Here is a 17,315-nt window from a genome sequence, read left to right as displayed (position 1 = left end):
GCTTCTTTTGGGTGCCACATGCTGTTACCTGGGGGAGCTGTGACCTGGGGGCCCTGAAATGTGTCTGTGCTGATGGCATTTGATCTGTTCCTCCACTGCTCAGACTTGGCTGCTTTCCACCACATTTAGTCTCAAACTGTGGCTCTCTCTTGTGAGCCCCTTCTGTCATCCAGCTTTAATGAACAGAGTTTCTCTCCTGGCCATGAATTTTAAGGGTGGCAGAGCTCTTCACAGCAGTGTCAGGACTCAAACACCTCTTTCCCCTGAGCTGCCTCTGCTCCTCCCTGCTGCTGAACCTGCTCTTGTTTTCTCCGAGGCTGGAGAAACCCAGACCTTGTGTGTGATAATTACTGTACGTGCTTCCCTCTCTCACATCTCTGCTCTCCATCCCTCGGGAGTTTTTCTTGTCCTTGTAGCTTATCTTGCACTTTCTCAAGGTTCAGTGAGACAGGTTTTCAAGTCTTGAGCCAGGTGGAAACAAGTCCAAGGAATGAGCTGCTCCTGAGCAGCTGTGACACTGATGATCTGTTTCTCCATAGTGAACTTGTGAAAATGTAAATTTTTAAACAAAGGTTGCTGTTTACTTTGTGCTACAGAGTTCTCTTTTGCCATGTCTAAGATACTTTTGAGGGGAATACTTCTGAGTGCCTGCTCATTCCCTGAGGGCAGGTGCTGAGGGATTATGGACAGTGCTGAACAGAGCAGGTGGATCACACACGGAGACACACCTTGGGCACAGCACCACAGGACAAGCACAAACTTATCCTGATCAGCAGCTTGCTCAGACTGTTTGGGGGAGGAAGAAAGGCAGTATGGGAATGCTGCAATTACTCATCCAGTTAAGTGTCTGCTCCACAAGGCTGGTTTCCCTTTACCCTGGAATAAGGTTTGGCTAACAGTAAGTTGCAGGGAGTATCTGTTTCTTCTTCTGGCAGAGATTCCACCAGTGAAGACTGTGGTTCATGACTTAAAAACACATGCTGTGTGTGCCATAGAGGACTTGGAGCCAGGTAGGGATTCCTTAGCCTCCTCTGTGTACTGTGTCTGGTCAGAAGTCTGAGTATCCTATTGTAGCTTGACACTTGTGCATTTTAAAATGCAAACTCCTAAGAAAGGGTCTGAGTTTTCAGTATGGGCTTGACTGGAGTGTCAGGCTTTGCAGCATTGGGGTTGTGCAGGAGTGCCACAGACTGTGCCAGTGTCATTGCACAGGTACAGCACTGATGGCTCAGCTTGGCTCAGCTTTAGGAGGGGGAGGTGAGACAGTTTCATGTGTTTGCTCGACATCTCTAGCAATGGCTGTGCTGCTGAGTGATCCTTTCACAGATTGTGTTGTAGCAAAAACTGCATTTGGCACCTTTAAACAGAAGGCTTGGTTTGGAGCTTAAGATGTCCCACGTTATGTACCCATTGTGGGTAGAGCTTGGTCTCCACATCCCAATCACCCTTTTGCTATGAGGTTTGCAGGGCTAGATTTTCACTGAGATCCTGAATTGTTTCTTCTTTTCTTCCCTTGATAAACACACTCTGCAGTTTAGGAAATCAGTAACGCACCTGCAGCAGATTGGTTGGGCATCACAAACCCAAGACCTGTACCAAGGAATTCAGCAGGACAGTGATCTGGAGATGGAATGACTGTCCTGGAGGTGCAGTAATGCATAATTGGGTAAATGGCCCTTGAGATGATTAACTGGGAGCTGTGCAGCAGGGGCAGCACGCTTGTGTTTAAAGTGCTCCCTTGGACGTAGCTCTTGCCCGGGACAGTGTGCAGGAATGTCCTTCTGGACAGGGACAGGGAGGTGCCTGCTCAGCCCTCCTGCCTTCACGCGGGAGCAGGGCTGCAAACAGCCTTCCAGAGGCTCACCCAGCCCTAGCTGTGCCTGAGGAGCCTCTGATATGGGCACAGCTTGAAAGGCTTTTACATATGTGTTGTCAGTCACAAAGTGCAGCCTAGTTTTCTCTTTCTTGTGCTGTGATTCACCAAGTCCTTCCGGTATAAAACCACCATTCTTCATAAAAAATTACATTAAACAGGCCTTGAACAACTGCACTCTGTGCCTGGGGGAGGCAAATGTCCTGTCATAATCCTCAGGAGAGAGCAGTTTGTGACCTATATCATTAATTAGCAGTGAAATAGTTCTCAGCTTGGGCTACCAGCAAGATTTTCTTTTAAATATTTTAGCTTCTTAGTTCCAGCTGTCCAGTTGGTCTTTGTTTCATGAACTTGCTTCAGTGCGTATTGAGCAGCACCTCAGTTAAAACTGTGGTTGTAAAATACCCTACAAGAATGGTAGTGCTTCATATAATTTACTTAAAAATTTGTATATCTTAACATTGAACTATTTTCACATTAAATTAATTTACTTTTGGAAACAAAAGAGATCCTGCAGTGTCTTCTTCTGCATACATTATTAATGGCAATCCATTTTTAATTTAATGAAAAATTATGCAAAGAGCAAGGGAGGAAGGCTTGCAGTATCCTTGGTCTTTTTCTGCCTAGATAACCTCAAGCAATTGAAGAGGTTATATTTAAAATCCTCTCTTGGTTGGCACTTTTATCTTCTTAAATGGAATAGTGTTTAAACTCAGAGAAACTATCAAAGGTGGAAGGAAGGTACTGGCAGAGGTGAGAAGTGGTAAAGAATTGTATAATCCTGTTCCTTAAGTGGTTGACAGAAATTTCTGTTAGGGAATTGTCTGAAATAGGTGTTGCTGTTGCAGCTTCCCAAAATTTAGTTACATGGTAGAAAGCTGAATCATTATGTAATCAAATTATCTGTGTTAGTTCTATCAACCTGAAGTTAAACAAATTGGTCATGGGTTGAGCCGTGTCATAGAACAGCTTTCCAGGTTGGCGATTTGTTTTGAATTTGACTCTGAGTCACCCGCTGTTACTCCAAGGATTAAGAGATAAAATGTTTCCAAGCCAATTCCTATTTAAACAGCAAATTAGCGCTTGCAGTTAGTGATACCTCTCTGCTCTGCTCTCTTAATTGAAAAAACAGCGCCAAACCCCCATTTGAGTCACTTGTTATTGTGATAATTCAACCCTAGCTAGAGGGAAAGCAAAGCTGACTGGAGAGAGATCTTGTCTGCACTGGAAAAATGATCCATTGCTGTCGGAACTTACCTCCAGCAGAAAGAACCCAGCCCATGTGCAGGAGACTTGTGAGGTTACATCAAACCAGTGCAGTTTTGAGCCTGGTTGTCTAAAAGACATCTACAAGACCTTTTTAAATGTGACACTTGGACATGGACAGTGGTAAATGTCCTAATAACTGGTAAATTCTACTTAGCTGTGAAACAAAGTCTTTATCACTGTTTAGCTGTAGATTCCCAAGCCCTGGCCTTGGAAAAAGGCTGAGCTGCACTGAAAAGTGTACAGATAAAGAGCAAGAGAGGCTCTGGCCTTGGCGGGCTTGTAGCTGAAGTGCAGAACAGGTAGCCCTGGAGGAGGAGAGAGGAGATGGCAGGAGGAGCTGGAGGTGGGATCTAGCATGGAAACACAAAGCAGCAGCAGCAGGGCACAATCCCCTGCCATGCCCCCAACCCCTGGCTGTGTAGGGAATGCATGTGCTCAGTCTCTCTGCACTGAAATGCACCTTCTCTCTGCTTGTCATAAGTTCCAGGTGGTTGGAACATCTCCTGGATCTGTAGTGAATACATTTCCCTAATTTTCCCCCTCAGCTATTTCTGCTCCTCTAAGCAGGGTAGTAGACCTTAAGCTGTAGCAGATGCTGTGTGGACAGTGTCTGTTGTGCTTTTATGCTTTATCACTTTCTGAAGTGACAGCTTTGGTTTTACTTTGGTTCTGTTTCATTCAGCTTGGATTGAACATTGTTCACCAGGAACTGTGGAACTGGATTTTAGTTTCACTCCTTTAAGCAGGAGTCTGTCTGTGGTCACCTTAGGGTGCAGTATTTTATTGTAGCACACCTGGGTGGAGAATTTCCACAGAGTTTCCTACCTTGTGTTCTCATTCTGTTGGTGCTTTGGGGTCTTGGACCACTGGGGACCTCTGCCCTGGCTCTGTCCCCATCACTTCATGCAAATCCTTCACTTCTCGGTGTGCTTCTATTTTCTCCTGTCTTGGAATTGGAATTAACTTCCCCACTCAAGTCAGAGAGGTCAAGTCCACCAGCTGAGGTATAAAATCCCTGGGATGAATCCACCCAGTATCCCTTGGTCTCTGTCACTGGGAGCTGCAGGTGAGGGTTGCAGGGGCATGAAGGGTGTTTAAGCAGCTTCTGCAGCCCAGCAGCCACTAATGCAAAATGAGAACAGCTTTCTTCCCCTCAATGGACGTGTTGTTTCCTATTAAGTTCTTCTGTCTTTAGGTTGTCCCTTTCTTGCATGTCTGTTTTAGTGAAACAAAGAAAAATTAGCATTGGGAAAGAGGGATTTGGAAAGGATCATTAAGCTTTCTAGGCACAGAACGGGTATAACCTGTTTGACTTTGCTCAGCTTTGCCAAGCTTGAATCTTCCCTGCCTGCTGTAAGTGCTGAGCTCATGCTTGGCCTGGCTGTGTCCTTAGGCATCAGGGCTGATGAACGGGGTTATTGTCACTCAGTTATACAGCATTTAGCAAGCAGCGCTGATCCATCCATTACAGACTAAAAAATAACAGTTATACAGACTGTTCTGTATAATTTGGGGTTGTGCAGCCTCCTCTGTTGAATTTTAAACAAAAAGGTGTATTTTTGGAAGTCTTTTTGTCTTTCTGAACTTGGTGTTTTGCTGAGTCCAAACAGCATACAGATTTTCACCCCCTCCAAATCTTCATGTACACTGATAACCCTCAGCATCCCACCGAGTTAAAAGGAGCTATGTGCAAAACCTTTAGATTCCACATGGAGTTTCCATGGGCTGCAGCAGAACAATAGCCAGCATTGCTACAAATTCTAGCTTGTACCTTTGAGCTTCAGGCAGGAGTAGCAGTGATAACAATACAGAAATTCTTGGGCTGTTTCATAGAAGTGAGAAGAGCTCTGGAATCTATACTGGTACAGAAAGATTAAAATGACTTGATGAAGGTCACACAACAAGCTGATGGCCAAAGCCCGGACTGAGGGTAATACATCATCCAGGCTTTCCTCTGATTTGATAGACCTCAGCGCTTTAGATGGAGAGCTCATCATCCTCACTGCTGCATTGGTGGTCTGGTGAAGAATTTCAGTCTTTTAATGGGATCTGAAAGTTGGGTAGTAATAATTATTTCTCATTTTTGGTTTGGTGTATGAACCAGAAATTGTAATAGCAGTTTTTACAAAGCTTCTTTTCAAACTGGCTGCATAAACAGAAAAATAAATTAAGGCTTACAAGTCTCCTCTGGGAATGCAGTGAATATTACCCTGTTTTCCAAAAGGAGGAAGCAGAACAGCAAACATTAATGTGATATATCCAAGGTTAACCAGTTGGCAGAACTGGGAATAACTCCTGCTTGTAAGGTCCTTACTGGTCACTTGTTTAAGTGTTGTTTAGGGGTTGGACCATGCAGAGCAGGTGAAAACATCCCTGCGTGTATCCGAGGGATGGGGATGGAGGTGATCAGGACAAGAGATGCCTTTTCCTCCTGCATCCGGGAAAGGGTTACAGCTGAAATGCCTGTAGCAGCCTCAGGAAAACATGAATCGGTGCTGCTGAGGGAGGGCAGGATGGGAGCCCAGATCCGCGAGCTGCCTTGTGCTTTTCCATTATAAACAGCCCTTTTTGGGGGGGTTAAACCCGGGGCTCCGGAGCATCGCTCCCCAGCCGCTGCCCCTTCCTTCCTTCCCCGGCAGCTCCATCCCGCTGCTGCCGCGGCCCCGGGCGTGCTGTGCTGGGCTGGGCTGTGCTGTGCTGTGTGTCTCTGTGCTGTGTGTGCTGTGTGTCTCTGTGCTGTGTGTGTGCTGTGTGGTGTGTGTGCTCTGTGCTGCTCTGTGCTGAGTGTGCTCTGTGCTGCCTGCTCTGTGCTCTGTGCTCTGTGCCGTACACGCAACATGGAGGGAGGGACCGGCGCCGCCGCCGCCTTCCCCGGCAGCCGCTCGGCCGCGCTCGCCGCGGGCACCGCCGGAGCCGCAGCCGGAGCCGGAGCCGGGAGCGGCCTCGATGGATCGCACAGGTCAGTGCCAGCCGTACCCTCAGGAAGCCCCTCCGGGACGGGCCTCCCTTCCCCTCCTTTATTTTAACCCTCATCAATGGCGTGCTGAGACCGTGTCTCCGAGGGATGTAATTGTTTCACACTTGGTCAGAGCCGGCGATGCCTAATAAAAATGTAGAGCGGGATTAAGGAAGGCAAGCGTGGCATTCCCGGCTAGCAAATCCAAGCTCATTTTAATATTTGCTGTATTTTTTAACCCATGGAGATGACTGTGTGTCTGAAGTGGTTGAGCGTTTGAATGGAGAAAGGTTAATTGCCTGCTTCAGCCACATTACACTGTGCAGTTCCCACCAGCATGCAGAAAGCAGACAAAGTCTAATTTTGCATCCCATCCTTTTTGTGACAGCAGTCCTTGAGGCGTTTTCCGGTAAAGTGTGCAGAATGCGGTTATCAGCATGACAGAAAATGCATTTTTTCTACTAAAAAATGTACTATATCCTGTGCATAGCAGAGAGGAGCACACAGTGTGTACTTTGTGTGAAAGCAGCAATAGTCACAAGGGCTCTTTGCTGAGTGTATTTTTCTCCCTTTCTAATGGATAACTAAGAACCGTTGGTGGGATATGGGTTTAGGAGCAGTAGTTCTGGAGGGCCAGGTTATCTTATGTGTGTTGTTAAAATTCTTGTGGAATGAGGCAGAGCTGATTATCTTCAGGGCAAATCATCTCCTTCACCCTGGGCTCGGGTTTGTGCTCTGCCTGATGGGAAGTATGCCTGGTGCTGCTGCAGTTCCACTGGGATTTTCTACTTAGGGCTGAAAGTGAATAAATATTGACTGCTGAGGTAAAAAGGAGGGAGCTGTGGACCCAGGATCAGTTAAAATTTGCTGTTACCACCTACCTGGGTTACAGATCAAGGCAGTTTTACCACACCAGAAGTTATTTATGAACCAAGGTGCCAGAAGCTGGAGACGCAGATTCTTATTTCACTGTTTAATACATTATCAACAAAGTCTTGGTAATTTATGCTGACTCCTCCTACTTCACTTACCCTGCCAAACTGAAGGAGAGTAGCTCACCATCAGTACTGCAAAATTTCTTTGAATTTGTCTGTGTTTTCTTTCTTCCTTGAAATATTTATCCTTAGGAAAGCTGCTGCTGGATATCTGCTCATTGTTTGACTTGGGCACTGTGAGAAACGTAGTTGGAAAATTTTGGTTCCACTTACTTGGAAACAAAACTGTATTTAAAAATTAACTGTGTCTAGTGCGCTAATGCTGAAGGCTTTACACTCCCTGGCTTCCTTTGTCATGGAAAAAGCACAAAATGCAATATATTGGCAATATGTTGTTACCCAAGGATAGAACCACAGGCTTACCAGAGGGAATTTTGTAAATAGGAACTACAGGATTTGTGTTTGGTGTGAATTCCCTTGGGAATGAGAGCTTTGGTATTTGTGAGAAGGTGGCAATGTCAGTATGTACAATATGAGGTTTCTGGCTGAAGACAGTTTAGGAGTGGTTTCATAAAATCTATGCAGTTTTCCTCCGAATGGATCTTGTCATCCAAGAAGTCTGCAGATGAAATAGGTTTTAGTTCTGGCAGCTACATGCCCTTTTTTTGTCACTTGTGCAGAGAGTCCAGAGTATGACAGAACTAAGGATGAGCTTATTTTGGTTGGCTTTCTGAATGCAGATCTCTTGCTCATGTCCTGCCTTTCAGCACAGAGATAAAATTGGTATTGTTTTTTGGAAGCAAAGCTTGCATTTAACAGGATTATAGGAGTATTTTTAACTTCCTGCTCTCACTCCAGTGCTCCTGATGGATGCTTGGAGTGCGGGGAGTTTGCTGGTTATTGATGTCAAAGTGAATGTGCTGTGCTGATGCAGATCTTCTTGAGGAGAAACGTCTTTTCCTGAGTGGCACATGGGAGGGCTGCAGAGTCCTTGTCCTGCCCATGACAGCGGCTTTGGGGCTGGAGGGAAGAGGGGCAGAAAGCAGCAGGGCTGAGCTGGTTCAGGGCAGTGGCTGGGAGGGCAGGGGCAGAGCCCCGGGTGTTCCAGGGATGGGGAATATCCTCGGAGCCAGGCTGGGGGTTGATGTTCGGAGCTGGCGCTCGCACGGGCAGCCCGGGGTGGTGGCCTGGGTGTCACAGCGTGTCCCCTGCCCACGGCTGAGCTGCCTGTCCTCCTGACCTCTGCCTGCCCTCCAGCTCTGGCACACAGCTTTCCCAGGCCCTGGCCCCCTGGGATGCTTTCCATGGAAAAAACCCCCACATTTTTTCTTATGCAAGGAGGGGACAGCTTTATCATCCGTTAGTGAGCACGTCCTTGGCTCCCCCAGGTCTTTTTGCAACAACCAGTGTAACAATGTCCTGTGTCACATATCCTCAGTATTTATATCAAAAATACAAAAATAATCATTTAATCCCGCTTTGTCAAGCATTTTGGTTTAATCTTCCTTTGTGTTGAACCGTGTTTCTCCTTATTATTTGATACTTTATGAAAACTTCATGCTCTGGTGTCAGGGACCGCAGTTTAATCATTTGATATTCTGCTTCTGATAGTTGTCACTAAAGGGAATTAAATCCTTAGTTTTCACCTATGTTGAAAAAAATGAATGTTATTCCCAGCTACTATTCAGTTATCAGCCTGAAGAAAAGAGGAAAAAAACTCCACAGCATCCCTGGTGAAAAGAAGAAATAAGGTGAGTTTGAAACAGTGGATGTGATGGACAGGAAACAGGAGAAGTGGGATGGGATCTGAGCTTCCCAGTCCTGAGGATAAAGACCAAAGCAGGCAGCTCTTTAGCTGTTGAGTCAGAGCAGGGCAGACTCCAGTGTCTTTTCATATAAAGAGAAAAAACAGGCACATGTACACCTTTTGTGTGGTTTTTTTGAATATTGGGAATAGTGACAGGATGCAGTGGCAGGGGCTGAGAAGGAGTGGGCATTTCTAGAATTCCATCCAGCTCCTTAGGATGGAGTGGTGCAGCTACTCAGCTGCTCTCTGTCTGTTGTGTATTTGTTGGAGGAGGTTGTGTGTGCTGTTTGTGGAGCATGCAAACATGCCTGAATTGGGAATCCAGAAAGAAGCTGAAGGATAACCCTCAGCATCTGGGTGCATTTCACACTGCCAGCTGTTCCTTTGGCTGATGGGAAGATCCAGTGTGATTTAGAGTGGGGATGACAGAAGAAGGAGGAATTTGAACTTGGTACCTTGCTTTAATGCGCCATTTGTTCTCCAGCATCTCTTACATCCGTGTTCACTCCTTCTGAAAGTGTGACTGTGGAATTAGTTTTCCCAGCACCTCTGGAGACACCTTGGAGGTGATGTAACACCTGCTCTTCCATCAGCTGCCTCTCCTTACGCAATCCACATCTAATCTAGTTTGCTCCTTCCCCTGGGTAAAACAGCAGGAAAAGTGCAGTACTTGCTAAAAGGTCTGTTCTAGTTTTCCTTCAGTCTGGTCCGAGGAGCTGGCTGGTGGCAGAGGCCACCCTTGGTTGCAGTGGCTGTACTGGCAGAGCCAGGCGTGCCCAGGAACAGGCTGGATGTGTGGGGTCATCTGTGTCAGATTTTAGTGCATTTATAAAGGGTTGGGCCTTGCCTCTCCCGTCAGCAGGTGCCACGCCTGACTAAACTCCTGAGGCATCCAGAGGTGACACAGCATTGCTGCTCCTTGGGTTACTGATTTACTGCAGGCTCACTCCGAGGCTCCTCAAAGGTCTAAATTCTCCAGTTAATCCAGCTTGGGGAAGGACTTCCAACCTGATACTTCCCATAATGTTAAAGACCAGAAAGCCCTTGTTCATTGGCATTGACGGGAGTTTAACTCAGCTCTTTGTTTCTCGCCTCAGACAGTTCAAGCTGGGGGCAGTTTCAGCTGGGGCCTCCTCTGGTTTTTCTGGAATAAGAACAGAGCTGGACACAGAGCTGATACACGAGCAGTGGTGGTTGTGGCTTTCTCCTGGCAGGTGGATTTAGGGCAGCGTGCAGCCCCGGTGGGGTTTAACCACCCTTGGAAGGGGCAGTTTTGTGGCTGTGACTCTCCCCCGGATCCCCGGGTGTGTGTCCCTGTTCCGAGGGTGACACTGATGAACGCCAGCGGGCTGGGGTTTCTCCCTTTCATTGTGCATTATACATAGATTTTCCTACTCACAGGGCTATTGAATAGTCAAAGATTTCTCAGAATGTTTATAAATTAGTGCTCCAAACCTTGTTCAGGACTGGAATGTGGCAGATGAGATTTCAGCCCTTAAGGAGTATTTTAATTGTGCAAACTGGCTTGATTCTCTGGCCACTTGTTTTCATTTGTGTATTTCAGAAGGCTTTGTCCTTTTAGAAGTGAAACATAACAAGATACCACGCAAACTTTTTTCAGAAATAATAAATACAATATTTCCAAGCCTTTTCAGTCTGCTGTTCTCTGTGCATTTGCTCTTACTGATACTTTAGTGGAATAGCTTTGCTCGCTCTATGAGATAAATGTCATTTGTAAATGAGCATTGTATCTCTTTGTAGTGTCACTGTGCTGGCTTCTGTTTTGGGAGTGTAAATGTGCTGTGCCAGTGCATGCCATGCTTTTAAAAAAATTATTGACATAAAATATCCAACTATTTTAAGTGTATATGCCTACAGTGGCTCTGTAAAAATCTGTTTGTGTTCTAATAAGGGTGTGCTACAAGAAGGCTTTTGGCAACCCAAAGTCCATGCAATTGAGAGCCAAAAAGTAGATAAAAAGAGCGCTTAACTACTTGGTACCTTTTTTTTCATGGTTTCTGAGCAAATCTCATAATTTGATGGGAAGAGGGACCAGGACCAGATTTTCATGTTTTCCTTTAGTAGAACTTTGAATGGCATCAGGCACCCAGCAAAGCCCTTGCTACAGGTGAAATAAGAGTGGGTTTTGACCTTGGGCATGTGTTGTAACAAATTCGATACCAGGTGTTGGGTACTCGGGCACTCTCCTGCGAGGATAAAGGCAGTGACTCCTCCTGACATAATTCTGCATAAGCAAAATCTACTGCAAAACCAGCTCTTGGTGGTGTCAGCCCAGGGAGCAGCCAGAGGGTAGGAGCAGATCTGAGCCTTTTCTGCAGTTAAATTGGTCTCATTTGGAGCACTGAGAGGGGAGCAGGCTGGCTGGAGGACTTGGCTAGCCAGAAACAAGGTATGGCTTGTGAAAAATAGAGCAAGAAGAAGAAACTATGCTGATGTCTTCATCTTGCAGGGTTTCATCTAATGCTCAATGTTGACAGCTTCATTTAAAGGGACTTTTGCAGCTCTGTGTGGTACCAGGGAAGCTGCTCCTGGGCACACATGAAAGCACTTTTAGATTTTCATGGGCTGGGAATCTCCGTTCACTGTTAACGGTGGGGGAACAAGGCCAACACACACCAGATATCAATTTCGGAGGATGGTCGTTCTTTAATCCTGGTATTTGTGGTTGCAGAGAGCCATTAAATATGTGCCCAGAAGGTTAACCAAAGCTGTGTTGTTTTTTTGTGTACAAATGAATTTGTTTAATACTGCCACAGTTGCTCATCACTTTCTGCAGGAGCAATATGATGAGATTAAAAACCTCTTCCATATCTGATCCTCAAATCCCCCTGGGAAGCTGTGAAAGTGTCAGAGCTCTGCTGCTCGTGTGTGGGGTCTGCTCTGGCAAAGCCCAGAGTTGTTCTTTATGAGACATGTTGGGATGTGGTTGTTGGGATGATGGAGGAGCTGAGCTTCCATCTGCAGCCTTGGAGCCAGCATGGGTTTGGGAAACAGCAGAGCTGCTGAGGCTGCCAGCCAGAGGTTCATTATTGAAAGAAAAGACAAACACACCCTCCTTCTTCCCGCTGGACTCTGGAGAGGGAAGCAGGTTTCATGGGGAGATAATTACGCTGCTGGAAAAACTGCTGTGACAGCTCCCAGCACCACAAGTGAAGTTCTTGTGGGGAAAAAGCCATGTTAGACATACCAATTCCTTCCTTTTTCTCTCACAGTTCGTGTGGTGTGCAGGCACAGTGTTGTCCTGGGGCACTTGAAACTTCCTTAGCTCCTTGCCTTGGCTTTCCTTACCAGCTTCACCCTAAAAAAGTTTGCTGTTTCTAATGAAGTTTGTTGTTTTAAAATTACACACTTCGTGGTCTGGTTTAGGAATGCAAATGGACACCTGAATTACATTTTACCCTGCTTATAAAAGCATCCATGATTGATTGCCTCTGAGTGCAAAATGGGAAGCTTTTTCTTTAAAACAGAACCAAAATGAAGAAGAACTCTCACAGTTCCTGTGTGTGTTTATACATATATGTGTATATATATTTATGTGTATATATAAGCAGCACAGAATGAACCAAAACTCCAACTAAGTATTGATTCTGAAGCTGTGTTGTGCTCCTGGGCTTTGTTTATGCTGTGTTTTTAGCCTTGTTGAGGTGATAACAGTTTTGTCCCATACTTCATGGAAACCTGCCTGAATCTGTTTATTAGATCTCGCTGGATATCTGCCCAGCTTACAGCACTTTCTGTGCGAAGTCCATGCCTCATTTTAAATTAATTTCCCCCAGTTTCCCCCTGGTGTCTCTGCAGTTAACAAAAAAAGGCTTTTCCTCAGTTCTGGAGTGGTAGAACCTTGGGAGAGATGTTGCTTCTTCCCTTGTGTTAGGACTGATGATTTGCAGAAATAATACAGCTTTTCTGCACTCTTCAGTATTAACAAACATCAGAGACACACGATTCACACAAAAAGCTTTCTCCAGCAAATGTTCCTGGGTTTGAGCACATTCTCCCTTTTCAGTGCTTGACCACACATGGAACTTCTCAGGAGCAGCTGCTCACAAATAATTCCAGATGTGGAAAGACCCTGAATGCAGTGTTGTGTTTTGTACTGTGCCTGTTTGTGTTGACCTTTCCCAATCCCTTTTCTTGCTTTTTAAGCTCAGGATCACCTCTTAGCTCATTTAAAATATGTATTCAAGACACTTTTAAATCCCAAAATTCACAGACAAAAGGCAAAACTCCTTTTATTTGTTGTTCTGTTCTTCTCTCCATTTGGGGCTGGTAGACAGAGAGTGCTTGGCTGCTGCTGTCACTGTCCCTTTAGAAAGAATGGTGGGATTTGCAGGGTCTGCACAGCTGACAACATCAATCCTGGTCTTGGCTTTGCTGCTTATGAATTTCTCTGAGAATTTGTTACTTAGTTCAGTGCTCAGGTTGGAACCATTGGCAAAGGAAAATCTGAGCCACTTGGCGACCGGACTCTGTGAAGATAAAGATTTCCCTTCCAGGACTATTGAATTCAGCTCCTTGATTCTGATTTTCCTGATTTCTCGTGTGTGGTTTGGCAGGGGAGTGTCAGAGCAAGCAAGGATGGTTGCAGAGGCTGTGAGTCAGTTCCAGAGGAGCCGTGGAGCAGGCAGTGGGCAGCGGGGTTGGTGCTTGGCCGTGCTGCCGCAGGAGCCCCGAGAGCAGAGGCAGGGCCAGGAGCTCTGGGCCTTGCTGGGATGGCTGAGGAGCAGCAGGAGCAGGGCTGAGCTCTGGGCCTTGCTGGGATGGCTGAGGAGCAGCAGGAGCAGGGCCGGGAGCTCTGGGCCCTGCTGAGGAGCAGCAGGAGCAGGGGTGGGAGCTCTGGGCCCTGCTGGGATGGCTGAGGAGCAGGAGCAAGGCTGGGAGCTCTGGGTGCTGCTGGGATGGCTGAGGAGCAGCAGGAGCAGGGCTGGGAGCTCTGGGCCCTGCTGGGCTGGCTGGGGAGCAGCAGGAGCAGGGCTGGGAGCTCTGGGCCTTGCTGGGATGGCTGGGGAGCAGCAGCAGCAGGAGCAGGGCTTGGAGATCTGGGCCCTGCTGGGATGGCTGAGGAGCAGCAGCAGGGCTGAGAGCTCTGGGCCCTGCTGGGCTGGCTGAGGAGCAGCAGGAGCAGGAGCAGGGCTGGGAGCTCTGGGCCCTGCTGGGCTGGCTGAGGAGCAGCAGGAGCAGGGCCGGGAGCTCTGGGCCCCGCTGGGCTGGCTGAGGAGCAGCAGGAGCAGGGCTGGGAGCTCTGGGCCCCTGGGCTGGCTGAGGAGCAGCAGGAGCAGGAGCAGGGCTGGGAGCTCTGGGCCCCGCTGGGATGGCTGAGGAGCAGCAGGAGCAGGAGCAGGGCTGGGAGCTCTGGGCGCTGCTGGGATGGCTGAGGAGCAGCAGGAGCAGGAGCAGGGCTGGGAGCTCTGGGCCCCGCTGGGCTGGCTGAGGAGCAGCAGGAGCAGGGCTGGGAGCTCTGGGCCCCTGGGCTGGCTGAGGAGCAGCAGGAGCAGGAGCAGGGCTGGGAGCTCTGGGCCCCGCTGGGATGGCTGAGGAGCAGCAGGAGCAGGAGCAGGGCTGGGAGCTCTGGGCCCCTGGGCTGGCTGAGGAGCAGCAGGAGCAGGAGCAGGGCTGGGAGCTCTGGGCCCCGCTGGGATGGCTGAGGAGCAGCAGGAGCAGGAGCAGGGCTGGGAGCTCTGGGCGCTGCTGGGATGGCTGAGGAGCAGCAGGAGCAGGAGCAGGGCTGGGAGCTCTGGGCCCCGCTGGGATGGCTGAGGAGCAGCAGGAGCAGGGCTGCCAGCTGGAATGCAGCTGCTGCTGAGCCTGCCAGCACAGCCCTGCCAGCACAGCCCTGCCAGCACAGAGCCCTGAGCTCCGTCGGCTGTGGGCACTGAGGCTCGCTGGGGGCTCGGCTGGCGGGGCAGGAGGGAAGGGCTTCAAACCTGCTGCTGTGGAGATGAGTTTTGTGTGGCTTCAGAAAGCCAGGATGGGTTAATGTGCAGCCAGAGGACCCAAAAGGAGTGTATTTGTGCAGAAGGAACTCTTCTGTGGGTTATCAATGGCTCTGGTCCCTGTGCTCTCTGGCACCAATGTGCTTCAGAATAACTCCTACCTCCTGGAGCACAGCCCTTTGAGACAGTGTGGTACCACTTAGGGATTTTACCACGCACTTTTCCTCTGGATTCTGTGGAGACAGGTTTAATGACACATGAGGAATGCTCTATAATTGCAGATTTCAGTGGCTTTAGAACAATGGTGAAAGTACACCCTGCTGGTTCATGGAGTGGGAACCTCCTCCTGGGCCTCTGCAGCACTTTCTGCTCCTTTGAGCAGTAGGAAGGATGTTAAAAATAATGTACTTGGGTGCTAACACCACCTATCTGTGATGGCAAATTGCTGGAAAATATTACTGAAAGGGGAAAAGTTCAAGCTGACTTGGTAAACTATTTCTCAGGTTTTTATTTTACTCTCTTCATGCCTTATAAACTTGCCTCCTCACACCCTGTGAACTCTGCTCTTCACACTTTATAAAACCATCATGGCAGAAATTACCAACAGAAAATTCCAGTGTATTTTCCGTTATGTGTTTTCTTTGTGTTCAGTCCTCATATCTGTGTACAGTGGGGTTAATTCTCCTAGCAAATAGCACAACCAAGCGTCAGAAGAGAAAAAGTATCTGGAGTGATATGAGGTAATCGTGCATTTTCTATTCTTCCTTCACAAGTGCTGCATTGGCAGATCTGACTGGCTTTTGGAGCAGCTGTTAGATCAAGGGATGAGATAAAGCTGGGTGAAAGAGAGGGCCTGTCTCAGAGCTGCCATGCAGTGCTGTTAGGAGAATGCGGTACCTTTGGGATGGACTGAAAAGTACTAAAATTACATGTATACACAAGAGTAGAGTGAAAAAGCTAAAATGCAGTTGCATATATTGCACCTCCTCCCCTTCCTTCCCCCTTCCCCCTTCCCTTTCAAAATGGAAAACAAGTCCATGAGTGGAAGCAGTATGGACTTCTCCTTCATGTACTTGTTTGATTTTTCTAGTGCAGTGAACCGACCTTTTATAAGTTTGCACTTGTGCCTGAAATTTGTTTGATTAAAAATGTTCCTGTCATCTCCCAGGGAGGGGTTTGGCTTTTCCTCTGTCCATTGCTGTTGAATTTCCTCTGCCCAGGGCCCGTGGCCCCCTCAGGGGTCCCTGTGGTCCAGCACTGACTCCCTGCCCTGAGCCTGAGCACTTCATTTCTGCACCCGAGGATTCATTTTAAAGAAATGCTCACCTTTCGCAGTAACTTTTCGTCTGTGGTAGGACTGGCCCCTCCAGCATTTAAAAAACAGCAATCAAGTTTCTGAAAATCACAAGTCTGACTTTAAAAATGATGCCTTTCAAGGTGAGCTTTGATTATAATTTTATTTGCTGTCCAGTTTGAGTTTTTATATGCAAGATGGGTCATGTTGTTCACATTTCCTCCACAAGGTGATTTAATAGTGATACTGAAAACTGAGAATATTTCATCACCATTTGACTCCATGACTGGAGCTTTGAAAATATTAAATGCTGAGAGACTTGCAGTGAAATGGTGAGAAAATCTAACATTGTTTTAATATGCTTATAATTCAAGGTCATGGCCAGTCCCAAGGACATCTGTACAGGTCTTGTAAGTCCTGGGGGTTGGTCTGGCAGTAAAAATATTCCCCATTTCTGCTCAGCTCCTTGAAAACCAGCAGCAGGACATTTTTTCTGCATGCATATTGTTAAATGTGCACACACTTCTTGTTTTCTTTGGAGGGGATTTCAAGTACAGCTTCACACAGATTTGTGAGGTTCTGTGGCAGCATCTCCTGCTCTGTGTAGGGCTTTATAAATATTTGCAGAAGACCAGCAGGTAACCTTATCTTCCCTTCTGCCTGGGTCAAGGGGGAGGTTCAGGTACTGGAAGAGGCACTGGGATAACGTTCCCTGCTTGTGGAGTTACTCTGTGCCTCCCACAGGGAAATGACAGCAACTTGGATCTGTACTTTTTTATTATTTTTGTGTATCCTGTTGAAATAACTGAAATATCACCTTGACTTTGGAGTGTGTAACAAGTTTCACAAACTCCAGTGACACTGGGAGAAAAGGTGCTGCTCTGCCTGATGCAGACTTTGTAAATGAGATTTTGGATCTGATTACAGCTAACAAGGAACAGACATTGGATATGGCATTGGAAACAGACACCACTGAGATGTAAAACCCTTGCTGCTGTACACACAGGATGTTTAATTAGTACCTGGCCCCTTTCTGAATCAGGATGTGCCTCTGCTTAGGGAACATTTTTGACAAATCCCCAGTGGCTCATAAAAGAACAGGTGAGGGTTTTGGCCCATTCTCTCTTGTGCAGACAGAAGTTTCCTTGGTGCCTGCTAAGGACAAAGCAAAGTCTGGGTGCACAGAACAGGAGGAACAGAACCTCAGACTGCTGCTGCCTGGTAGAA

At 47.4% G+C, this 17,315-nt stretch overlaps 1 protein-coding gene across 7 annotated transcripts in view; it reads left to right on the top strand.

The window, feature by feature from the left end:
• The window catches only part of ARHGAP32 (Rho GTPase activating protein 32), a 242,761-nt gene that overhangs the window by 58,338 nt on the left and 167,108 nt on the right, over positions 1-17,315 (top strand). For 4 of the 7 annotated variants that reach the window (XM_074559584.1, XM_074559578.1, XM_014271887.3 and 1 more), the window contains exon 1: positions 5,944-6,101. The exons of the other annotated variants lie outside the window; for them this stretch is intronic. In XM_074559584.1, coding sequence (XP_074415685.1) covers positions 5,980-6,101 — 122 coding nt within the window. In that variant the 5' untranslated portion in view covers positions 5,944-5,979. Of the gene's footprint in view, positions 1-5,943; positions 6,102-17,315 lie in introns of those variants that run through there. 7 annotated transcript variants of the gene reach the window in all.

Source organism: Zonotrichia albicollis, chromosome 27 (assembly GCF_047830755.1).
Source record: "Zonotrichia albicollis isolate bZonAlb1 chromosome 27, bZonAlb1.hap1, whole genome shotgun sequence".
Lineage (NCBI taxonomy): Eukaryota > Metazoa > Chordata > Aves > Passeriformes > Passerellidae > Zonotrichia > Zonotrichia albicollis.
The sequence above is the reverse complement of the archived record's forward strand: the minus strand, read 5'-3'. Positions and strand labels throughout refer to the sequence as shown.